The sequence below is a fragment of the Oratosquilla oratoria genome, chromosome 29 (assembly GCF_046742065.1).
Source record: "Oratosquilla oratoria isolate Oo_2021 chromosome 29, ASM4674206v1, whole genome shotgun sequence".
Lineage (NCBI taxonomy): Eukaryota > Metazoa > Arthropoda > Malacostraca > Stomatopoda > Squillidae > Oratosquilla > Oratosquilla oratoria.
In genome coordinates this window covers 23524238-23551664 of record NC_134805.1, presented here as the reverse complement: position 1 = coordinate 23551664, position 27427 = coordinate 23524238, and the positions used below count along the sequence as shown (strand labels likewise).

The following is a 27427-nucleotide window of genomic DNA, read 5'->3' as shown; positions in this document are numbered from 1 at the left end:
TTATTTTCATTGCATCATTGTAAAGAATATGTTTATTAAGTCAAACCTGCAGAAATATCTCTCAAGATACTCTGGTAATATTGATAGTAACATAAGAGAAAAAGAAAAAATCCATAATTGGGGAATGACAGGTTGAAGAATATACATGACAAAATACGATAGCATGTGATAGATCAGGTTGTGGGGTATGACTGACATGCCCTGTGAAACGTGGTAAACACGGTCACGGTGCAGGCAATCAAAGCATCACGCGGTCAGCTGATGACAATATTGATTCAACCAGTATTGATGATGTTATGGGCCGTGTGAATTTAATATGAGGGGCACGTGAGCAGTATTTTATTGTCTGTAATAAAGGTTATGGTGTTGCCAATTAATAATGGCCATGAGAGGACTGGTAGGTGACGTCACACGTAAGGGGAGCATGTGGATTAAATAAGGCCGGGAGCCCGGGCCGAAAGTGCAGACGACGCCACATGACGACACCTACGATCAGGCAGTCGGATGTTATTCAAACACATCCCACTGCGTACACCATAGAGTCGTTTATGTCGTTGGCGAATAACAAGAATAATTTACGCATAACAGTAATGATGAAAAGAATAATTATCGTGCACTATTGCCTTCACCACAGCGGCACCGGCTCCATTTGCGAGTACTTTCTTCAACAGGACCACAAGATGGCGAGCATTGTTTGACCTGTAAACAACATTCCCTCTAAGCTATACGCATGTGCGCGCACAAGTTTTACAACTAGCGCACACAAAGAAAAAAAACTGCGCACACAAGGTTTTCAAATTATACTGAAATCCATTCAGTAAAGAAGTTCCACCCAAACATCAACTTGTAAATTTTCTAGAAATACAGTAACTTGTTTTTTTTTCCTCTTCTACCTCTACTGCTTCCATTGCAAACGAAATGGTGACACGCATGGGTGCGCAGTTGCGCACATACTTTTCAGAGAAGGCACAGTTTGCACACAAACAAATTTCTACGCACACCCACAGCAAAAAATAGAGGAAACATTGCCTGAAACGCTCGTCAATCCCCATGTCTAACCGCCATATTTAGTAACACAGCACATTCATACCCTTCTCCACATATCTCTGTCTCATGGTGAAGAAAAACAAAGGAGTGTGTATAATGTGGTGTGGGGTGGAGGCGTCGGACGAACAAAGCGAGACGTCGCGTCGTCACTGTCCTCAGAGGTTGACAATACATAGAATAACTACTCACTTGGGGTCCTACATCTGCTTCCATCGGGCAAATTTGATTTAAAATCTATGTTACCCGACTGGACTATCCTTTTATTCATATCTTTTAAATATATACTTTTTCATCCACAAATCAGCGCATTTAAACGGAGAGCTTTCTTGATATTCTTCAAACACCTTTCATTTTTTTTCTTTCCATGTTTTCCTTCCTAGACTGAGATGTATCCATACACAATATGTAAATTCTATTTCAACTGATGTACGATTGATACAGGATTTCATGACAGCAATACCCACCCTTCCCACTCTCCTATCTCACAATTCACCAACGCGTCTTCTAAGCTGATTTTGGGATGCTTAGGTCAGTGGGGGACTGGGTGCAAATTGTCGACATTGGAATGTATTCTGAGTGTGAGAAGGGCTGGATGTGGCAATCATCAAATCTCAAATCAATCCCACATCAAATGGAAGTAAAATAGACATATATGAATACATGTGTGTGTGTGTGTGTGTGTGTGTGTGTGTGTGTGTGTGTATGTGTAGGTATACTTTATATATGCATACACTTTTACAAATAAACAAATTCATCGTATGTATACATATACAAAAATTGTATAGGTGCATGATAACGAACAGCGTGTGACAATTTCAGGAATGGACTACAAGCATTGGAATGCATACAAGCATGCTCTAAATTTTACTCCTGCTCTAAAAAAAAATATTCCATCGTGTGATGGGTTAGCGATAGATCGAGAGGAAGAGTCATCAGTTAGTCATTTTCCGAGGAAAACCTACTGGAAGTGAGGATACTGTGCTCTTCTGCTAAATTCAAGGAAAACTCTTTCTGGTGTTCTTCAAGTGAACATCGAGGAACAGATGGTCACGCCGAATGGGTTTCCTGTTTTCTTCGGTGAAACAGCCGAGGCCGGACATCCGGCAACAACCTGTTGTGAGGTGAAGGAGATGGATGCGCACCTTCGTTGGAGTAATAATCTCCGTTTTCTTTGCACTACATTCCCGTCTCTTCTTCTTCATCTCTGAATTCAACCATTCCTTATTCAAGTCGGTGTGCAGGCCGCACAATAAGTATACAGATCTCACATGGATGACAAAATATGAGTGTAGGTTTTTTCGTTACTTCCCTGTTACCTTTCCAGTCTTTTCGATTGGAAACGAGAAATCTTCATTCTCTTTTATCCCAGTTACTATACCTTTTCCACTATCCGTTCTCTTTACTTTTTCCTCTTCCTCCTCCTCCTCCTCCAGCTCTTCCTCTCTTCCACTGTTCCTCTCTACTTAACTCTTTTCCTAACATTCAAGGGTTTAGTCACTTCCTCTTTGGTTGGCTCAAGCTCCTTCGCCTTCTCCTCCTTCTCCTTCTCCTCCTTCTCCTGCTCCTGCTTCTTCTCCTCTTCGGCTTCCTTTGCTATTCTCTCTAATGTTTCGTCGTCTTCAATGATGCCGCGGTCCAGCTGCTTCAAAAAGTAGTTGAACAGGAAGATGATGGAGAAGCTGAGGCCCAAGGGCAGGCTGATCGTCTTCAGCCAATCCTTCAGACTGGAATGGCGGCGCGGGTCGAGGAAAAAGAGGTGGGTGGCATTCCAGGGGTGTCGGTGGTGGTCGGTGGCAGTTAGGTTAGGTTAGGTTTGGTGATGGTGGTGGAAAGAGTCGTGGTAATAGCAAAGACGGAGATGGAAATGAATGTATTGGTAATGGAGGCAGTAATAGTCGTTGCAGCGGTAGTAGAAGTAGTGGTGGCAACGGAGATAGTGGTAGTAGTAGTGGTGGTGGATAGTGTTTGTGACGAGCGAGTTGGTGGGTATGACAATAAGTTGGTGGGAGTAGTTTGTAGGGTGATAGCAGAAATGTTGGTGGTATTATTGTTAGTGATATGGTGACAGTAGTGGAATATATGTGTATTATGAGTATTACAATATTCAACAAGTATCATACACAACGAGTTAACATGTATCACCATAATTATTATAATATTTTAATTTAAATGATATATTTAGAGGTAGTAGTGTTTTGAAATATACAAGAAAGAACCATGTTTATGATATAAAAAGAACAACAGTAATGTATAGATTATACAAAAGAAATGAGAAATCGAACGATTTCGTGCATAACAAAAAAAAAATCGAAATTCAGCATTGAATGTTTAGTGTGATGTATAATACATCCAGTCATTTAGGTGTTTTCGATAAATTCAAAGCAGAATAAACAAGATATTCAATGTCGATCACAGTCCCAGTGGTCGATCAGGAAGTGAGGTAGGCAGTCGCAGTTGGCCCCAGCAGCGTCGTCATATAGACCACACACGTTCCAACGATGGCGACGGCACAAGCAGCAAAGAAAATACAGAAAATTTTCATTAGAACAACGACGAAAAAAATACATTGTGTAATTCTGTTCAACTTTGTATAAGTGCACGACGGGTAGAAATATAACTTAATTTGTAAGTACCTCAACCCCTTCAGCACGATGGCGCTATTTTACGGTTTTATTTGAGCTAAATTCGAAGTAGAATACTGTTCAAAACTATTCATCCAACTTAACATGAATACAATTTCCGCATCTATAAATCGTACATTGACTTGGTATACACTAAATGAATTAAAAAAAATCTATATATTTTCTTATATAAAATCACCGTTAGTCGTTCCACTTACGCTGTGGATCCATGACAAACTGTCAGGCAGTCTAAGAAAATGTCGACAACACAGCAGACTTATTTTGAGGGGACATTTAATGCCGTGTCACACTTAACGGATTTATGTCAACAATTGTGCACTTGAAAGACTAGAAATTAACTTCGTTAATAAAAATCTAGACTTTTTATAAAATCTAATAAATTACACAGTTTCATATTTAGTTTACCCTTAGTGTACAACGAGAATACTATTTGTATATCTGTTTTAAAGTGGAAAAGGCAGCCAAAGTCATGCATTCGATGGGAAGATCAAGAAACAGACAATAAGAAAGGTCAGTACATGACAGCACCCCTAAGGAATGACCGAGAAACTTGTGGTTGTACTCGTTCCGTTGTTGGTTATGCGCCGTTTCCATGTGACCTAGATATCTAGATATAATGATCTTCAGGTTATGCTCACACACAAGGCTATGTAAAAATATTTTAGACGAGTAAATCTATGTTAAAGAACAATAGATTCCTAAGTGAATTTGCTGAACTCCTATTTGTTATTATTTACGACGGTGTCGAACAATTACTGACATTCAACAGTTCTCATCAGATCTAACGGAACGCTGGTGACGTCATCAGAAGCGAGCTGATTTCGCATTCTCTTAGCTGTGGGTTTGAGTCCTGCACTTCTCTGATGCCCAGCAGTGACTGCTACCTGCCCCAGCAGTTCACGTCCTTTACCACTTAAAGGGGGTAAAAGGTGACGGAATCAGCCACAGCTACGCGCCTCCTTGCGTATGCACCTCATCCTTGAGGTGACAATGAATATCAAGTCTAGACACTTTCTTTAATTACCTTTATCCGTTACAGCCATTTTTATCCATTCGAATATATGATTATCGATAACAGTTTGCCAAGTATGAATCCTTAAGGACGTTGTTTATAATACACACCCTTTGCCCAGGATCCTGGATGAAATAAGAAACGCAACAACGGACATGCTGGAATGAATGTGGAAGGCTAATCTTGAGGTTGCTCGAATTACTTGGGGGGAAGTCACGTAAAACCCTTGTAAGATTATCTTTTTTGCTAACGTATCATAAACCACTGAAGTTATATAATCAGTATCATTAAAACAAAAGTAATTTGAAATTAGGCGAACCATTCCGACTAATCCTTTGTTGAGCCGTGGGGCGGGCAAACCCCGACTGAAGTGGCTTCGTCTCTAAGCTGAAACACACACACACTCACACACACACACACACACACACACACACACACACACACACACACACACACACACACACACTCACTCACTCACTCACTCACTCACTCACTCACTCACTCTCTCTCTCTCTCTCTCTCTCTCTCTCTCTCTCTCTCTCTCTCTCTCTCTCTCTCTCTCTCGGTGGCGCGGTTAGTAGTCCCCGACTGCCACTACGGTGGTCCGGGTTCTAATCCCGCCCAGGGCTGAAATAATTTCAGTATCGCTGCGCTTCGAGTCATTACTCCAACTCTCGTGGGCGGGGAGTTGGGTGTATGTGTGCGTGTAAGGTCACAGCATTACCCATAGATCGGTCATATACGAGCTCTGAGCTCTCATCCAGGAGGGAAATAGCTGTCGATCACGAATCCAACAAATGATCCAAGACCATGGTGAATCACACACACACGAAGCTATTGATTCGCCCCCAAAAGAATCTAGGTACAGTGTGCGGCGCCATAGTACTGAAGAAGATCGAGGCGAAGGACCTCAATGAGACGAGAGTAGGATTGGTGACTTACTTGTAAGGGTCGTCGGAAACCATGTAAGGGTCCTTGACTCTCTGCACCCTGGATTTGATGATGGAAACGTGCTTTATCGGCCGGTCGTTCCAGTCCGTGGCCAGGTACTCGATCTCGTGGACGACGGATTGCCCATCGACTACCTGAAGGAGAAAAAAATAAGTCGATGAAGTGTCAAAAGAAGCCCTAAATGTAAGCATAATGGGGTAAGTGCACCTTAGTACACAAAACATGCGTTTATTTTAGCAAACCGTATGACCAGGTTCCTTTACAGTAGATAAGTCTGCCTTAAATCTAAAGTCGTTTGGATGTGTCTGCTAAAACGATCCCGTTTGGGGTATTGACTGCATGTTTTGTGCAGTCGATACTTAAGAGTATTTCAGCTATATCCCTACAGACCAGAACCACTCAGCATTCTTTTGTGACGGGAGACTAATACTTCAATCAAAAAAAGAATGACAATCAATCTTAAATTCTACTATCTCTTCGTTATGCCACTCTCCCTTCTTCATTTCTTTCCGCACACCGTCTCTGACCACCTCATCGACGCGATAGTGTCTCCAAGAATAAAAACGCTTATTACTATTAAGAAAATATTATACTTAGACCATGAGGAATACGTGCACATGTATTCAGAATGTACTGAAAACTGCAATAGCAGCAGAGGTGGTCATCGTTTACCAAAAATTTAACTTTGTCAATCATTCATCTGTTAACCAAAAAGTTAACTTGGTTAATCGTTACTCCGTTAGTTTAAGAAGAATGTAACGGACGTTACCGTTAATCCGTTAATCCATCACGCCACTGGTAGTGGCCGTGATACTAAAAGATTCCCTAATGGTTTGCTGGCGTGCTTCCTTGGGAGATAACGGTAAAAATGAGCTCGGCGAGGTGTAACTACTCGAAGCTAAGGAAGCCTAAGCCTAGCTTTCCCTCAAAAAGAACCTGCCTTCATCCTCTCAAAAATGTACGAACTTGGCGGTGTGAGTTCTCTTCATGTGCTCTTTGAGACTGTTCAGATTTGACATGAGCCCCTTAATCAGAACAGGCTTGAGTAGGCACACCTTGAAAGAAGTAGTACTCTAATTGGGCTTCGAACCTTTTATTACTGAGGTTGAGTAACATTGACATTCAAATTCTTGAGATATAATGAATCTCAGACTAGAGGCGAGGTAACGTATATACAGTACAAAACTGTCTCAAGACCCACAGTTACAAAGCACAACTCGTCCACTAGGTCCAGAACAGGTGTGAGAGCAACGCCCAATCAGATTCTATCTTATTGTTTTGCCTTATAATGTCTTAACTCTCATCCAATCACAGGAGGCGTTACTGCTTAAGGCTGATCTTCCTTGTATCTGCAATGGCCCCTGGCGAACTTAATACCATGGTCTAGATCAGCGTTTCTCGACCTTTTTACCCTTGCGTAACCTTTAAAATAAATTGCATGTCTCAAGGAACCACCGCGCGCAAAAAAAAAAAAAAAAAAAAAAAAACATATACCATATCTTTCTCATTTTGTTTTCATCGTAATAATAGGTTAGATAGGATCATGTCTATATTACATGATCACAATAACCAAGAATATGTCGTTCGTGTTTAATTATATTATGTACATGGAATTAAAAAAATCAAAAGTGCATTAGCTTATCTCACTTGTTCTCGTGGAACCCTTAGGGACCTTTTGCGGAACCTTAGGGTTCCGGGTAATCCTGGTTAAGAAACGCTGGTCTAGATATTCACTGAATTTCTAAATAGGCCTGATTATCTGACTAAAAATAGATTATTTTTCTGTTGTGCATAGACTTTTTTTCTTTCTTTTTCTAGTTTCGACACCTGTCAGGGTCTTAACACTCGTCTGCTCTTAAAAGTCGTCACCAAAATAAAAGCTAGTGACTTAGCCCATTGCGCTATCAAGAGAGCTCAATGGGCTAAGTCACTGACACCTTGTTACGTCCGAGCTGAGTTCGAGTCCTTAGCTCGACCACGTATCAATTTCCACAAATATGCTTCCATCGAGCTCCTCATCAGTCTCGACTGCGATGGCATGGGGTTAAAAGTAAATTGTGGTTGAAAAAAAAATATATATATATATATATATATATATATATATGTGTGTGTGTGTGTGTGTGTGTGTGTGTGTGTGTGTGTGTGTGTGTGTGTGTGTGTGTGTGTGTGTGTGTGTGTGTGTGTGTGCGTGCGCGCGTGTGTGTAGACGCATATACACATAGACCCTCAAGCTTACCTTGCCGAAGACGACATGATGTCCGTCTAGCCATGGCGTGGCAATGGTCGTTATGAAGAACTGGCAACCATTCGTGTCTTTGCCTGAAAATAATGATCACGAATGAATGAATGAATAAACAGATCAATAAATAAATCGTCTTGCGTCTTCCGTCATAACCATATACACAATGCCCCACACCACCGAAAGAATGAGTCGTCACAGCACTACAGTTTTTGTGTCAAAAGATCTTAATGGAAATAGTGAGAGGCACCTCTGGCTAAATGCAGCATGGAGGGTCTATTTGGAAGCCGTCAAGAGATGATAAGACATAAGCACCTTCCCCAGCTTCCAGAGTGCCCTTCCAGCCCCTCCAAAGCCTTTCTCATCCGCTTCCTTCCTCGCTTCCTCCTAGGACTCACCTGAGTTAGCCATACTGACGAAGCCGCTGGTCGAGTGCTTCACAGTGAAGTTCTCGTCGGGGAAATACTGGCCGTATATGGAGATCGAGCCCGTCCCGTCGCCCTTGACCACGTCGCCAGCTGTGCAAGTCAAGGAGAGAAGGAGTTTTAAATTGCAGAATCAATGCATACCTCCAAAATCGATTACTTTTGTTTTGTCGCAATGTCACTGGTTACTTGATCCCATCACCAATCGAGTAATTCCGGACAGACCTCTGACAGCTCGAACAGAAGCCGAAATATACAGATACCCTGCTTCATCTTCATAAATTTTCTCCAAGTGAAGTTTCCTTAATACATACATACATATATACATACATACATACATACATACATATATACATGCACACACACAAACAAACATACTCCAACACACACACACACACACACACACACACACACACACACACACACACACACACACACACACACACCGGCGTATGCTCCTAATTGTTGATGACACACTAAAAAATTATCACGATAAGAAATACACCAAGAGTTTGTAAATTAGGAAACGTTACCCCTATAAAAAAGAGATATAACCAACAGCCACGAAACGTCATGTCTAACCTCGGTCGTAGAAACAGATGAAAATGTTTAAAGGCGTCATCAAACATCACTTCTAACAGAGTTTCATAATATTTTACGACCTCAGCACCCCCTTACATCTGGATAATGGGACTACAGTTGCTACATTACTACAAGGAACAGACTACTAACATCCCCCCCGCCAGTTTAGGAAATACTCACTTAGAAAGCAACTGTTTGATAAATAACAGCCAGTATAGCTTCATGAGTAGAGACAATTAAACAATTTTACAACACAAATTCTCGGCAGACTCCCCTGTCAATCATTTCCAATTGTCATTTAAAAAACGGAATCGGAAAAGAACGCACGATGGCAAAAAAAAAAAATGTTGACTACTTGCCTAGCTGCCAACCTGCCTGCCTACCAAACATAAACATCATTTCAAGCGTCCTTGACAGAATTACCATACTGAAGAACAAACAAGAAAGAGGGTATAATCTTTATACATCCAAGCAGTGTATTTCAGCCTCTGAGAAAGCAAATAAGATTCTGGGACTGATTGCGCGATCTTTTGATTTCAAAAGTCCATCACTCATTAACAAGCTATATAAATCGTTAGTTCGTCCACATTTGGAATATGCTGTTTCCGTATGGTCACCGAATCTCATTAAAGACATTGACAGACGAAAAAGTACAACGGCGAGCCACAAAACTGATTCCAAATATCAAAAATAAATCATACGAAAATCGACTTAAGCACATGAATCTGTTTTCCCTAAAAAAGCGTAGACTCAGAGGTGACTTGATACAGGTCTTTAAGATTTTAAAGGGAATTGACAACATCAAAAGTGACCAAATTTTCACATTGAATGAGAATCAGACAAGAAACAATGGTCTCAAACTGTCCGGAAATAGATTCAATTTGGAAGTAGGTAGAAACAACTTTGCCAACCGTGTAGTTAATGAATGGAATAAACTTCCTGCACAGGTAGTGCAATGTAGTTCAGTTCGAAGCTTTAAGAATCATTTAGATAAATACCTAAGTAAGATGCTGTAATTATTATAATTTATGTTATATTATTTGTTTTTGTTTTGTTATAATTTGTCTGTCTGATTTTCATTTATTATTAGTTATATGTCAATTTATTATCATTTACTATTTACCTGTTTGTTTGTTATTCAACTATACCAATGCATTTATTTATGTATTTTAATTGTTATTTACATTGTTATAGTTTTAATTTATTATTAATATGATTTTTTTTTTTTTTTTTTTTTTTTGCATCCGACCTAGATATGGATCAAAAGGTCTCCTGTCGGCATGCTTTGCCTTTGTAATCCTTTGTAATCCTTTATACTATATCAGTGCTGAACACAAAATATCACTTATGTTACAACTCTAACCTACCCGCTCCACCATCCACTGCAACATGTGCCTTTAATGCACACCAGGTAACGTAATGAAATAAACACGAGAATGACCGATGCAAAAGGAATGAATACATGCAACAAGTGACGAAGTGTCATGCAGATTCAATGCACGGACATGAATAATTTTTACACAAAGGCTTCGGTGGCAAGGCCTTGACAAGTCTGTGGCGGATTTCCTAAAGCCGTAATAGTTGACTAACCGTGAAAAAAGGAATAGAGGTTACGTTAGACTAGGTTAGGGTATTGTAAATTAGGACAGGATAGATATTGCCTGATTTTCTCAGACTTCGAGCTCTGGCGAAAAACATCCAGAAACATCCATACAGATGACTATACTGATCGAAAATGGCGTATCATTTATGTAGTGATATGACGGCGATATCATTATCTTAATTTAGCGTACTGATATCGTTTTCTTAATTTGCGTACATCTCGAATAAAGTATAGACTGCATGTTTTATACGGTCGATAATTTATGGACCTCAGTGGCATCTCTGTGGAACGAATCATTCAGCATTCCTCAATGAATGAAGACTAACTTCCACTTTAACCACTTCCATACGGTGCCGCCTACGTAGGCGGTATGAGGAGCAAGTGGGTACTCGCTGATGCCGAAGTCGCCATCTTGATTATATTTATTGTAGTCGTACCTACGTAATTTTCATTATCTCTAAATTGGCTTTATCAGTTTTCTATGGTTATCAAAATACACAGGTTTAAAAAAGAACGGTGATGACTTCCAACTTCTACTGTCCCTCCGCTCTCTTGCATTCCTTAAGTGGCAGAATCAAAGCAAACACCCATCCTAAACCCATTCTAAGACCATTCAATAATATCCATCCGTTGCCCCTCCCATATTTGGGCCTCGTCGATGAAGGGACATCCCCTCCCACCCCAAACAAACAAAAACAAACACACACACCGCTCTGGTCAAAGACATTACAGCAAGCTTGACACAGAGCTTCCACAGTAGGGCCCGAATGCAGGAATTAGATTAACCCCACCGTTCTATTTATCTGTGTACATCTAGTCGAAAAAATTATAAAGCGTACAATAACATTCCATTAGGCTTAACTATTTGCAAGCACTATCCATTCACTCTTATTTTTTCTATCCTTTCTTCCTTTTTCAACAAACATTCTTTTTTGGATCCAGTGCCCCTTTCACCTCGTCCATCCACTTTATTCTTGGTATTTTCTTCAAGTTCATTCCACCCACGCTCTCTGCGTCCATACCTGTGATTCTTACTCTATCCATCATCGTAACATATATCATATTTCTTAAAGTTTATATCTCAAACACATTTAGGCTCCTCCTTTGTGTCTCCTTCAAAATTCAAATCTTTGTTCCATGCAGTACCTCATACAACTGTTTTTGTGTTTGTCCCTAGATATCTGTTTCTCATTACGCTCTTTATTCCACAGAGAGTTACTTGCTTCCTTTACATTATGATTCACCTCAACCCCAATTCCTCCATTTGCTCCCATGTGTGACCCCAAATACTTGGGATCCAAGGTTTTGTGGACAGGACATTCGACGACTTAGTCGTCTACGGCATGTTCCCCCTTGCAAATGGTGAGTTGCCTATAGTTCAAGAAATGTTCCAGGGTCCTGAATCACTTAAAAGTGATTCCCTCCAGAAGAACTAACGGATTAATGGTTAACATCCGCTAATCTAACAAAGGAATTAGTGGATTGACTTTAACGGAGCTACTAAACAGATTAACGGACCAACAGTTAACGAAGCTAACGTTTTTCATTCACTTGCTCACTACTGCCAAAAGCATATGTATATGTATATATATATATATATATATATATATATATATATATATATATTACACATATATATCTATATATATATATATATATATATATGTATGTGTATATGTATATATATATACATACAGACGTCCCCCAAATCAGGCTCGCCCAAAGTGGCTCGACAAAGAAACTGAAAAAAGTATTGCTAAAAAGAGACAGGCTTATAAGAAATATAAGTGCTCGGGTGCATCTAATGACTATGAAAGTTATGTATCAATACAGAGAGATTTAAAAAAGACAACAAGAAAAAGAAAACGACAATACGAAATGAACATCGCTGATAAATCCAAAGAGAATCCCAAAGAATTCTATAGTTACATTAGAGATAAAAAGGTTGTTAGTAATCACATTGGTCCACTATTATCTGCTGACGGCCAACTTGAATATTCAAATGAAGGAATGTGTAATATCTTAAACAATTACTTTAGCTCGGTATTCGTAAACGAAACACCTCAAGGTGAATTCCAAACTGAAACCTGTGAAAAGTCTAGGGTAAACTTACTCACTACGGTAAATATAACAAAAGAAAAAATTAAAAGGTGTATAGACAAACTCAAAGTTAATAAAACACCAGGGCCTGACGGTTGGCATCCAAGAATCTTAAAGGAAATGAAAAATGAGATTGTTGTTCCATTAGAAATTATTTTCAAGAAATCCATCATATCCGGAGATGTCCCAAGAGAATGGAAGCTAGCTAACGTTACTCCCATATTCAAAAAAGGTGACAAAAAGAAACCAAATAACTATAGGCCTATAAGTTTGACTTCAATCGTAGGAAAAATAATGGAAACTATCATCAGAGATGCTATCGAACATCATTTAGAAAGTAACCGTTTGATAAATGATAGCCAGCATGGTTTCACACGGAAACGTTCTTGCGTGACTAACTTACTCGAATTCTACAACACAGTTATCTCGAATTATGACAAAAGAAACAATATAGATTTAGTATATCTAGACTTTGCAAAAGCTTTTGATACCGTACCACACGAAAGACTACTTACTAAATTAGCTTTACATGGAATAAGTGGTAGCCTATTAGGTTGGACTAGTAATTGGTTGAATGGTCGAAAACAGAGAGTTGTTTTAAATGGAAAAACTTCTGGATGGAAAAGTGTTGCAAGTGGAGTTCCTCAGGGTTCCGTTCTTGGGCCACTTCTATTCATAGTATATATAAATGATATAGACCATGGACTAAAATCTACTGTTTCCAAATTTGCTGATGATACAAAACTGTGCGGAGTGGCAAATGATCACTCAAACCAATTAGATATTCAAGAAGATTTAGATCAATTACAGCAATGGTCTGAAAAGTGGCTAATGAAATTTAACACAAGTAAATGCAAGGTAATGCACGTAGGTAAAAATAACAGTAAGTACGATTACAAGTTATTTGGAAATTCGTTAACAAAAGTGGATAGTGAAAAAGATCTCGGCGTAATTATCAGTAACGACCTCAAATCATCCAAGCAGTGTATTTCAGCCTCTGAGAAAGCAAATAAGATTCTGGGACTGATTGCGCGATCTTTTGATTTCAAAAGTCCATCCCTCATTAACAAGCTATATAAATCGTTAGTTCGTCCACATTTGGAATATGCTGTTTCCGTATGGTCACCGAATCTCATTAAAGACATTGACAGACTGGAAAAAGTACAACGGCGAGCCACAAAACTGATTCCAAATATCAAAAATAAATCATACGAAAATCGACTAAAACATATGAATCTGTTTTCCCTAAAAAAAAAACGTAGACTCAGAGGTGACTTGATACAGGTCTTTAAAATTCTAAAGGGAATTGACAACATCAAAAGTGACAAAAATTTTACATTGAATGAGAATCAGACAAGAAACAATGGTCTCAAACTGTCCGGAAATAGATTCAATTTGGAAGTAGGTAGAAACAACTTTGCCAACCGTGTAGTTAATGAATGGAATAAACTTCCTGCACAGGTAGTGCAATGTAGTTCAGTTCGAAGCTTTAAGAATCATTTAGATAAATACCTAAGTAAGATGCTGTAATGATTTTTATTTATCTTATATTATTTGTTTTTGTTTTGTTATCATTTTCTGTCTGATTTTCATTTATTATTAGTTATATGTCAATTTATTATTATTTACTATTTACCTGTTTGTTTATTATTTAACTATACCTATGCATTTATTTATGTATTTTATTTGTTATTTACATTATCATAGTTTTTATTTATTATTTTATTATTAATATGATTTTTTTTCGCATCCGACCTAGATATGGATCAAAAGGTCTCCTGTCGGCATACTCCGCCTTTGTAATCCTTTGTAATCCTTTGTACATATATGTATGTATATATATATATATATATATATATATATATATATATATATACATATATATATTTTTTTTTTTTTTTTTTTTTTTTTTTTTTTTTTTACATATCATCTAGCACGATAGGTACATCGCCGTCATTTTTTCGTTAAAATGGTTGTGTCAGTGATTCAATTGTAGGACAAGTTAACTTAGCCATGACAAAGTGAAAGGCTAGCATATCGTTTTATTTTTTAATTAAATATCCTTTATTACAATGTATACTTTATTAGATATAGTTTTTTTATGTACTTCAGATGCCATCTGAGTCCGAAATTTTTACTTTCTTCTCTTTTACCTTTTTTTTCAATAATAGCAGGTCCAGTGCTTTCTATCTCTCAGTACGTTTTTGCAGCAAAGCCGAGAACCAATGTTGTTGTTGTTGTTGCAGTTGTTGTTGCCGTTGTTGTTGTTGTTGTTGCTGTTGCTGCTGCTGCTGTTGTTGTTGTTGTTGTTGTTGTTGTTGTTGTTGTTGTTGTTTTATCTCGATCGTGTTCCTTCACGTGCAAAAACCAACACCATGGTTGCATATTCCAATCTGGGGTGGATCAATATTTTATCATATTTTCCACCATTTCTGCGGCCACATAGTGAAAAGCTCTTATGTTTGTTAATCCTCTGTTTAAATATTTTGTGTAGTGTGTGTGTGTGTGTGTGTGTTCACTTGGTCTTTGGATCACGTGTTGGACTCGTGATCGACAGCTATTTCCCTCCTGGAAGAGAGCTCAGAGCTCGTAGGTCCGATCTATGGGTAGTGATATGACCTTGCACACACACACACCCCCAACTCCCCGCCCACGAGAGTTGGAGTAACACCCCTCAGCGCTGCGATACTGATATCATTACAGCCCCGGGCGAGGATCGAACCCGGACCTCCGTAGTGGCAGGCCAGAGCTCTAACCACAGCGCCATGAGAGGTGACAGCGCCATGAGAGGTGACAGCGCCATGAGAGGTGACAGCGCCATGAGAGGTGAATGTGTGTGTGTGTGTGTGTGTGTGTGTGTGTGTGTGTGTGTGTGTGTGTGTGTGTGTGTGTGTGTGTGTGTGTGTGTGTGTGTGTGTGTGTGTGTGTGTGCTTACCTAATTGCATTTACGTAATTGTATTATACAGGAAAGGAACAACGCTTGCTGGGTACCGCCACCTTCTCTCCAATCTATACCTAGCCTCAAATTCATATACAGCTCCAACTTAATATATATTCTTGATTTCCATAATCATGTCTAGATTTGAATTCATGTTTTGTTTAAGCTTGAGCTATACCACCTTCTAATTTATTTCAAGTATTCATAAATCTCTATAGTCAAATGTATTTCTTCATATTCTTTAGACATGTAATCTTCTTTAATTTGTTACCATAGCCTCTTAAAGCCTTCCCATCCTTAATCAAGAAATATCTTCTGTCGATGAAATCTATCCCCTTTAGTGACCTGAATATTGTAATCATATCACCTCTTTCTCTTTGATCTTTCGAAGTTAGCAGACCCAATGCTTTTTGTTTTTCTTCATATGTTTTATCTGCCCGGCAGCAAGTTTGGTTGTTGCTTGTATTCTCTCGATTTTACTTATATCCTTCAATCTGTGTGGGGACCATACAACTGACGCATATGCCAGTCTTGGACGTGTCAGTTTCGATGATTTTTTTCATCCCTTCATCCATATAGTAAAAAGCCACTTTAATTATCTGTTGCAGTCCAAATACCTCTACTACAATCCTGCTGATATGTCCTTCGTGTGACAGGTTGTCTTTTATCAACACTACCAAATATTTGTCCTCTTTTGCCTTTACACTGGGTTCCCTTCACAAGGAATAGTTTAAAGATAGTCTTTTACAACTATTGCCCACTCTAAGTACTTTGCATTCTTTGGTACTGAAATTCATTTCTCATTCTTGGCTTCATGCAGATTCTTGTATAGTTGTTTCTAGATTGTTGGTAAGCTTCTTTTGTTTTACTGCTTTATCTCTTTCTTCGTTTTTCCCAAGCCATATCTTTGTTTCTTTCTTCTTCTTCTTCTTCCTCTTCTTTTTTTTCTTCTTCTTCTTCTTCTTCTTCTTCTTCTTCTTCTTCTTCTTCTTCTTCTTCTTCTTCTTCTTCTTCTTCTTCTTCTTTCAATCTCACTCCTTTTGTTGAACCAATCTTGCTTTTGCTTTTTCTTTTCCTTTCACCAATCTTTGGTACATGTTTGTTCACCCCCAGGTTGTACATGCTAAGGAAGATTTCCCAATTCCTCATTATCCCTCTGATATTCATGAATTCCCCCCAGTCTGCTTCTTCAAAGAATTCTTTCAACCCTAACTCATCTCCTTTCTCAAAATTGAGTCTCCCTTGCCTGTATTTACCTAGTTGTATTTATCTAGTTGTATTTTACGGGAAGGGGAGCTATGCTCGTGGTGTCCCGTCTTCATATATGTGTGTGCATGTATGTGCATGTGCGTGTATGTGTGGAGGTAGGGAACGAGAGGACAGAGTGGGAGGAAGAGAGAAGAAAAGCAGGACAGGACATGTGCTTTATGAGGCTGGGAAATAAGTAAAAGTGCGCAATTGGAAAGAAGCCGCGTGATGGGTAACGGTGGTCAAGGTATTGTGTCTACTTAATGGAGTTCGTAAAGAACTTTGAATGAGGATGTACCGCAATGTGTACTGAAGTGGATCGGTATAAAGATAAATCAACGTGCTGCGGCAAAAGTTGAATCAGGGGCGTCTGCGATGAGTTTCATTAGAAAACGCGTGTATAGTAAGCATGGCAGCAAAGATCTATCGATACAGAAGAGATGTTGTAATAACTAGAATAACCGAAAACACAAGACCACAGTCAGTGAAAAATAACTGCAGCGTGTGAAAATATGTGTACAGGAGACCAGCAGTGAAAGAGTAATAAGTAGAGCGCAAGCAAATCGAGTTGGAGAATAAAATGTGAGTGGAGTTCGGAGAAAGAGTTCGTTCGCTCCTATCATCCTTTCGTTTTGACTGCCTCGGTTGGAGCTCCTTTCCATTGCAGCTTTCGCCATAGCTCAGCCGGGCAGCCTGGGTACGTACATGACTGAACTCAAGCGAACAGTGTCAAAAGTGATTCCGCATGGACGCAGTCACTTTGAGAGTGTTTTTTTTTTTTTGTTTTGAACAAACTGCCTGTATCATGGGGAGGAGGATTATTACAAGCAAAAAATATATATACAAAAGCACATTTGTGTAGAGGTGTGCAAACCTTGCCTTGACAGCCAGCGAAACAAAGTTGATATATTGTGCACACGGACAGGTTCCGAGCATATGCACGCTGGTGCAGGCCTCGTACTCCCTTTCGTGGTGTGTAGACGAGATTCGAGCGCAGACGTGTGGCTTCGACGAAGCCAGGCTTTAGAGCTTCCCTGTCATCTTTTCCCTTCCCCTTCCCTTCCCTGCCAGCCATACCTCCTACCTCACTTACATTTTCCTTCGTTCGTCTGCTTCCGCACTAGAGACTATTATATATAGAAAAATTCTCAAGGCTTCCTTGAGAGAGAGAGAGAGAGAGATAGAGAGAATGTGTGTGTGTGTGTGTGTGTGTGTGTGTGTGTGTGTGTGTGTGTGTGTGTGTGTGTGTGTGTGTGTGTGTGTGTGTGTGTGTGTGTGTGTGTGTGTGTGTGTGTTGAGACTTTATGACAATTATGAGAAAGGTGGAACGGGGAAACACGCGTCTTGATCCAATTATCGAGTTTATTCCTGACCGGTTTCGCTATACAGTAGCTTCATCAGAGCCGCTCACACAATTATTTCACAGTACGGGCTACGCTCAGCCATTCCGTCTGCAAATTTGTGTGTTTATCACTAGGTCCTATTGTTTTTGTGCTAAGCTGGTAGAGAAAACACACTTCCTCTTCAATATTTCTACCTACATATACACAACACAGTAAAAGGCACTTAAGGCTAAGACCATGGTTGCACCAAGGATGAATACGAGGAGTCTGTAGATGGTAAAGAGAGAGAGAGAGAGAGAGAGAGAGAGAGAGAGAGAGAGTATGGACTCGACCATGGCTGACAAGACGTGCAAATGAAAGCCAAAATAACAATCTTGTTCAAGAACTGGCATTTGAAGATCAAGATAGGTACATAAATTGGATACGGCTGGACAGAAACCAGTTTCTGGAGATGTTGGAACTGATATAGCCTTCCATAACTAAACAAAACATCAATACATGAGCTGCAGTTCCCTCACAGGGTAGGCTGGCCAATACACTTCTTTGGTAATATTTATTCAGAACTGTAATCGAGGATCGCTCACTTTTCTTTAAAATGAATTACATCTCTGCTTCACTCTTCCACTACACAGGAATGGTGAAGGACTCTGTGGTGCAAGTTGCTGTCGTTCATGGTGAAAATTAATGTAATTTTTTCCAACGGATCCAATGGGACAAAGGTAGTTAGGGAGCTGGTGATGCCTGCCTCTTTGGTTAGTAACATATCTAATCTTTTAGGAATGCCATCTCCTCTTACCCTGGTCACCTCTCTTACCCAGTGATGCATTGTGTTCTCCATTGCTATATCTAACAGGGCATTTCCTCAGGAATCTTCTTTGCCGCTTGCTTCCCATTCCTCCCAGTTGACCCCACTGCAATTAAAATCTCCGACAAGGACTAAATTGCTACTTTGCTCAATAGTTTTCTTTAAGAGAAGAATTCTGTCGAATACGATTTACTGATATTCAACTTCATTCTAAGCTTTTGTCTTGGGGATGGGGGACATATGTCACCATGAAATCTCTTTTATTCTTCTCTTTAGTTATAAATTTCAGGTGGATTGTTTCAGCCTTGCCTTCACTCAGATTTACTTCCTCCACCTCTATGTCACTTCCCACAATAAACATCGCCCTTCCACCCATTTCATCGTTGTCTCTTCTCCAGGAGGTGTAGTTATTGTTCCCCAAGTGTCGATCGATATTTTGGGGGGGAGTTTGGTCTACGCTAATCGCAAAATATATGTGTATGTATGTGTGTTCTCTGACGAAGGCATCGTATGGGCCTGAAAAGATGCAAATATGTAGTGACTATGTATGAAGCCTGACTGCCAACAGAGCAACCATTTTTGTGTTCCCCAAGGAAATTTGAACTCAGGTTACCTGACCCTGAGCCAACCGGGTTCCCAGATGGTTCGGATAAGTGGAAGTTCTTCTTTCTGATCCCCCACTTCGTGTAAGAACAGATGAGGAAAAAAACACAGATATAATTTCGGGTTCATAGTTATATAGCAGCGTGATTACGGCTTCTGCCACTTACTTTGTATCATGAACTTCTTGATGACCCTGTGGAAGGATGTCCCCTCGTACTTGTAGCCGGCGTAGCCCTTGCCGGCGAAAGCGATGAAGTTCTTGACCGTCCTCGGCACCGTTTCCCCGAAGAGGCCGATCTTCATGACCGTGGGTTTATTGTTGTCGATCTGAATATCGAACGTGACTTCGTGGGTCACCTTGTACTGCGTCCCCTGAAGAAGAGAAAGAAAGATGAAAGGGGCTGAAACATACAAACCCTTGGATTAGTGTGATACCCAAATTTGGTTCTTTCATACATTTATGTATATTTGTAAGTTTATGTAACATATCCGGAATAAATTCGACTGTAGCTCTAACTAGACGTAGAGCGTGAGGCGTACCCCACTTCTTTCCTGTCTACCTACGTGACATGCCCTCCCCTAGCAACAGATATCAGACCCTTCTCTCCACCTCTACCATATCTTTAGTGTTTCTATGTGAAAAGCCATACCAAGCGTGGATTATGCCCTCGTCCAAAATCGAGAAGTTAGTCCACACTTTACGCTTTTCACAAAAATTCCCCATTCAGGCGAAAAGATAGAAAACTTATTAGTTTCCATAACACACATATTGCTATGATTATCACGTTTGAATTAAATCAGCTTAGGTATGTAGATACATACATGATTGGGAGTATTAAGTCGCTGCCAGAGTAACAAATCGGGCATCGGTGATGGTAAGAATTAGCGTAGCCTGGGAGCGGATGGCATTATGGCCTGTGTATCACTACTGAACAGGTTAACGTATTTTCGTTTTCTTGCGTCTCTCTCTCTCTCTCTCTCTCTCTCTCTCTTTCTCTCCTACTCTTTCTTTCTCTGTGTATATATTGGGTATATGTGAAATACGTATATAGAGTAGTCTTATATATGATAATATTACGAAGTGTCATTATGGCCTATGCATCACCACCGAACAGGTTAGACGAAGAGTCAATGCCCCAAAGCCCAGGGCCCTATACATACATGTCATGGCATATTAATCGTAAAATCAGAGATTGTACAGTGTGGCCTACGTTGCTCACTGCAGCCTGGATATAAATTTAGATAGGGAAAGGAATTGAGGCCGAGAGTTGCCCATCCGGACTAGCAAGTTGATATGTGATTGCGTGGATTAGGTATATGTGTCCTTTGAGTATGTATGCGTCACTCAGGTCAGGTCAAACTGGGGTAACTGCTTCAAACAATGAGATGGTGAGTGGTTGTGTTTCACTGATCAGCGCCGAAGTACAATCTCTACGTAGTAGAATTGTAGCCTTAGGGAAGGAGAGAGAACCATTGTTTACTTGAGTGCAAGAGGGAATGACATAGGTAAGTTAGGGCGTGAGGAATTATTTGCTCGGTTACGGGATGCGCTAGATAAGATTAGGGATAAGGGAGAGGTTTCTGTTGTATGTAGAATCCTTCTGAGGCGTAAAGTTGGAGGCATGAGGCATTCCAGGGCTATTGCAATGAAGTATAGGCTGGCAAAACATTGTAAGGCCAATGGGTGGTCTTTTGTCGACAACTGGGATTGCTTTTACGGTGAGAATCATCTATATACAGAAGACGGGTTGCACTTGTCACCCGAAGGATTTCGGCTCCTTGCTGAATCCCTTGAGCGAGAAGTAGGTGTCTTGCAGTTTTTTTTTTTTTTTTTTTGGGGGGGGGGGCGGGGGGTAGGCTACGTGGGAGTCTATGGTAAAGTATCGGAATATAGTTTAGGCAATAGAAACAGCTCAAAGAGGGACTGTGAAAAGAATCACTTAATCAGGTGGAGGGAGGCTACACTAATTGTGTACTATACAAATAGCAGAAGCGTAATGAATAAAATTTATTTGCTGAGAGGTAAAGCATGCGTAGAGATTTTTTTTATATTTTACCTTTTACTAAATCCTGGATCAATATGGCTGATAGACATTTAACAAGGATAGGGTAGGCAGGAGTGGGGAAGGAGTAGCACTTTTCGTCAAAAACACAGCTAATTGTCGACAGTTCGATTAAGGAAAGGGAAAGGACGGAATCTATTTAGGTGGAAATTATAGGCAAGAATAAGAAACTTAACTTACACTCTCTGGAAAGACGCAGAGTGCGGGGTGATCTAATAGAGGGGTTCAAGTGAATCGGACTTTAACAGGGGTGAGGCAAACAAGGTCATCCTATTTAGACAAAAGGGGAGGACTCGCAGTAATGGATTTAAATTGGACAAATTTAGATTTAAGACGGAAATAGGCAAGAACTGGTTTACTAATGGGGTGGTCAACGAATGGAATAGACTTATTAACTATGTACTGAGCGCTGAAACTATCGGTTGTTTTAAGAAACGGTTAGACAACCTTATGAACGGGAGTGGCAAGTGGTAGTGGACATGGAACTACCTACGTTGCCTTTATGGTCTTTTGCAGTCTCCTTTATTCTTATGTTTTTAAGCCGTGTCCAGACGATACGGCGGGTCCGTCGGGCAGCGCGGTTAGCGGGCAAATTCCGCCGGGCCTGCCCGAGTGCCCGTGAATGTTGTCCACACAACCGAGTTGTGGGCGTGCCCGACGATGCCAGTAGCGTGTGGAGTGCGGTACGACAAGCATGGCGCCTTGCATTGTCAAGAGGAAGATATTGTACACCATGATAATTGCTTTGTGTCTCAAGAAAAAGAAACGTGGAGTGTGGGAGGGAAGCCTGCTGTGGATTCATGATATTAATTTGCGTCTGGCAGGATCGAAGCTCCAGCTACCGGGGGGGCACCGCCTTAGTGATTTCGCTCAGCTCGGCAAGCACTTGGGCAATCTGACCGTTTGCCCGTCAACTGTGCCCGCCGATCAGGCCCGCTCGTCTGGACAGGCCTTTAAGTATTACAGCCGACGGACACCAAGTAGGTAACCCACCCACATGATTCGAAGAGACTGGTGATTCAAATTAGATGTCAATAACCTCTCTGTTCACGCTACTTAAAATCTTCATCAGGTATTAGTGAATTTATAAGAATATAAGAGTCTAGTCCGATAGTCTTGTGTCCATCAGAGTTATTTACAATCGTAATAATTTAAAATACATAAGAGAGAATAACTTAGAAATTCAAATAAAGAATTTAGGAATCTAACAACTGTTTAATATAATATACACTAGCATTACAGTAGTACTCATAAGACCTCTGCTTAAACACATACCAATTACAATAATCACCTTAAACGAAACCAACTATACAAATTACAAGCAACACAAAACAAAGCACTCGGATTCGCCACTCACTCCATCGCCCCCATACCTAAACACAACAGAAGAACTACCCAAACAACAAAAACTGGAACTCCTAAACACCAGACTCTACCAACTGGAGAACAAAACCTGGAACTGCATATCTACAACTACACAACAGCTAGTACAACAAAGACACGACAAAGATACAAAAACACACGACCATAAGTGGTGACCGAGAATATCACCAATAGTCAATGGAGCCCCACCAAATCCCAAATACATCTACTAAAGAATAGCAAGACCATACCGGAATATCAACTTTAGATAAAACCAATTAAACAAGAAGAAAATACAAGATCAATAAGATACTAACATTATAGAATAAATAAATCAAACTAACATTAGAATTAAAGGGATACTAGCACTAAACTAAGGAATTATAAGGAATTAGTATTAAATACATATATATATATATATATATATATATATATATATATATATATATATATATATATATATATACTAACGGCTTTTTCCCCTTAGGCCTACAAGGGAGATAGCCAAAGACAAAGGCATAAAATCTACTCCCACCCATTCCATCCCCACATACTCCACTCCCATTTACCCTCACCCTCCCTCTTATCTTGGCTCCTCGTGGATGACGGGTCGTCCCTGCATCTCGCCCACTGCCCTGGGTCAGAAATAATGTAGCAAGACACAACACATCCACATCAAGGCCGCTTCATTTAATCGGTGATTCCCCCTCTCCGTCCCCTCATGCAGAAAAAGAGAAGGCTGGGAGAAATCCCTTGAGGCTGAGTCAAAATATCATTCATACATACTCCCTCATCCCCCTATCCCAACATACTCCCTTCCATGCATCACAGCATCATCCATACACAACCATTCACCACACCTCTATCTTCTGTCTTCTCCCGTCCTTCCTCTACAGACATTCCCCTCTTTTCCAACGCCCCTTTCACCCTGTCCATCCATCTCATCCTTGGTCGCCCCTTCATGTTCACTCCTTCCACCTCTGCCTTCCACACCTCTTTTACTAATATTTCTTCACCCATTCTTTCCATGCATTCTTCCAATCTATACATCCATAGTGTATAAGTCACATTGTAATTTCAAAAGAAAAATTGATGAATCTTCATTTATGAAACACTTTCCAATTTTTAACACATCTAAAGGTCAATGTTCACTAGATTCTATCACCAGCCTGACAGTACACAAATTCATCTCTAAGAAACAAAATGTCGACCCCATCAAGAGAATATGACTTGAGGCTTCCCTAGTCCCCATATGTTGTAATTTCCCTCTGTATATATCTTCTTGTCTCCTACTCTATGTATGTATCTGCTGAAGAGGATCACAGTCAGTGGTCGAAATATACGGTTTACTCTGTATCTCAGCTTATTTTTCTCCGAGAGTAGGTTTGAGTTTTATTATATATATATATATATATATATATATATATATATATATATATATATATATATATATATATATATAACGTGTGTGTGTGTGTGTGTGTGTGTGTGTGTGTGTGTGTGTGTGTGTGTGTGTGTGTGTGTGTGTGTGTGTGTGTTTCACCATGGCCTTGGATCACATTTGGATTCGTGATCGACAGTTATTAACCTCCCGGATGAGAGCTCAGAGCTCGTATGACCGATCTATGGGTAATACTGTGACCTTACACGCACACGCCCAACTCCCCGCCCACGAGAGTTGGAGTAACACCCCACAGAGCAGCGATACTGAAATTATTTCAGTTCTGGGCGGGAGTCGAATCCGGACAGCCGTAGTGGCAGGCGAGAACTCTAACCACAGCGCCACGTGTTTGTGTGTGTGTGTGTGCGTTCTTTACACGAACTACGCATATATGAAGTTTAATATTATCATTGGCTCTATCGAACCAAGGGATTTTTCGTAATCTGCAAAAGCTAAACACAGAGGTCTATCATATTCTGTTTTCTCAGTTGATGCATTGTCTGCAAATGATTAGTTGATTGATTGAAATTTTTGGCTTGAAGGCCAAACGCCGGAGCTGGTAGGCCACTCAGCGCTTGTCTGCAAATGGTCTATAGTGGAATTTTCGCTTTCAAAACCTGCCTTTTCTTTTGACTGGTTCCCATCTAAAAATTTATTTAGTTTATTCATAAGAATACGAGAAAAGAATCTGTATATGTTTGATAAACTAATCGGTCGGTAGTCTTTTTGGTCACTTGTTCCACTATAGACCATTTGCAGACAATGAATTAAGTAACTGAGAAAACAACAGAATATAATAGACCCCTGTGTTTAGCTTTTGTAGATTACGAAAAATCCCCCGACTCGTAGTTGGTGTAAAGAACGCAGGCGCATGCGCGCGCACACACACACACACACACACACAAACACATACACGCACGTACATGCACACAATATGAAGAGAGACTAGCAAAACTTGACCTACAGACACTAGAGCAAAGAAGAGAGAGGAGATATGATAACTATTTACAGAATCATGAAAGGCATAGAAATTATTGATAGAGAGGATCTAATAAAATGGGATGATAGAAATACAAGAGGACACGGAAAGAAAATCAAGAAAAATAGCTATAGAAGAGATATGAAAAAGGACAGCTTTCCTCACAGAGTAATAGACATTTGGAACAAGTTAGATGAGAAAGTGGTGTGTGCAAGAACAATACATGAATTTAAAAATAGTTTAGATAAAATGAGATATGAAGACGGGACACCACGAGCATAGCTCCCCCTCCCGTAAAATACAACTAGGTAAATACACACGCACGGACGCACACACAAACATGTACGCACGCACGCAAACGCAAACGCACACGCACACAGACACACGCAGGGACACATACTCACATGCACACACACACACACACACGACTCGGTGGCGCAGTTTGTAGAGCGCTGAACTGCTACTATAGTGGTCCGTTGTTCTTGGTTCGAATCCTGTTCAGGGCCGAAATTATTTCGGTACCACTGCGCTTCGGGTCGTTACTCCGACTCTCGTGGGCGGGGAGTTGGGGTGTGTGTAAGGTCATAGCATTACCCATAGATCGGACCTACGAGCTCTGAGCTCTCTTCCAGGAGGGAAATAGCTGTCGATCACGAGTCCAACACGTGATCCAAAGACCAAGTGAATACACACACACACACACACAAAGCGATAAAAGTCATTATATTCTTTTGCGGTTTTCTGTCCACTGTTCTTAAGAGTATATTGGATAAAGTGGCTCTCGACTCTTCGGTTATTGATGATATTGTTGTTAATGATGACATTTAATTGTTGTTGGTGATGATATTGTTGTTGATGATGATATTGTTAATGTTGTTGTTGTGTGCACCTCTCACCTTGCTCTGCATGGTACCGATGGTGATGAGCACCATGGCACTGGGCGTGAAGATGACCAGGATGAAGAGCTTGAGAACCGAAAACTTCCCAAAGACTCTCCCGAATAATTTGAGAGTGGCTGCCAACATTTTGGCCCGTGAACCGTGAACCGCGGTCAGTGACTCCCAGATGAGGAACTGTCTCGTACCGGTTCTAATCCCGGTTCCGGTCAATGACTCGCACTGTTGTCAGCTCCAAGGGTAACCCCAACTCCCGCCACAAATATAAAAAGAAAATTCATCACTTTTAACTTCTATATTTCCGTTCGACTACCCTCCTTATATACCTAATGTCCCACCTCTGTAACCCCCAAGAATAGAAATGTTTGTTATTGCTGACGGAACGTCCTCTGAAATCCTCTTTCTCCCCGACACGACGCTTACGGCAATTCGTCCAACACCGGTCAAGACCTCTCACATGTCCAAGCCCTATGGCCTAGCACACATCGACGATCACCCGAACACGATCGAACACTGGAACACCGTCTGTCTCGTAATGCACACGTTGAGAACCAAGCTCCTATGCACACTGTGAAACCCGTGGAGAGACTCTAGCGGCTGACTCGAGTTGCCTGCATGGATTACATCAGCCGCGCGCAAACTAGGCTTCCAAGTGGCTCGACAGTCGCTGTCGGCGGCGGCGGCAATCGTAAGGCTTCTTCAGGTCTCGTATACTGTAAGTATGCGATGCGGCAACCAACCCACCGCGGCCGGATTGCGGACGAGTTACCGGTTATAGACCACGCTTCGGACTCGTGATCGCCAGCTATTGCCCTTTCGAATGTGAGCTGAGCTTGAATATAGCCTGATCTATGAGTAATCCTGTGACTATTCAAACACATACAATCCATTGTCCAACAAAGCTGGACAATGTTGTCATGTTCCTCAACCCTAGGCGGGGACTCGAACTCAGATCGACGAGTCGAGTGCGGTACCACTACACCAGCAAGTCGATGTGTGAATGTGTGTATTTACCTAATTGTAATATACGGGGCTGGAGCTGTGTATCATAGGATCCCGTGTTTATCGTGTTTATATATCTATTCAATAAACTTCTTTAAACTTATTAATGTTGTTGGCCTAGATTATACCTTCCAACTGAACTGAA

At 40.6% G+C, this 27427-nt stretch overlaps 1 protein-coding gene across 1 annotated transcript; it reads right to left on the bottom strand.

Moving 5' to 3' along the window:
- On the bottom strand, positions 1-26935 carry LOC143040666 (peptidyl-prolyl cis-trans isomerase B-like). Its single transcript, XM_076211925.1, has 6 exons — positions 26281-26935; positions 19707-19911; positions 8290-8409; positions 7889-7971; positions 5644-5786; positions 1-2771 (listed from the first exon to the last, which is right to left on the bottom strand). The coding sequence occupies exons 1-6, from the start codon at positions 26407-26409 to the stop codon at positions 2507-2509; spliced, it is 945 nt and encodes a 314-aa protein (XP_076068040.1). The 5' UTR covers positions 26410-26935; the 3' UTR covers positions 1-2506.
- Between the last annotated feature and the right edge of the window lie 492 nt (positions 26936-27427).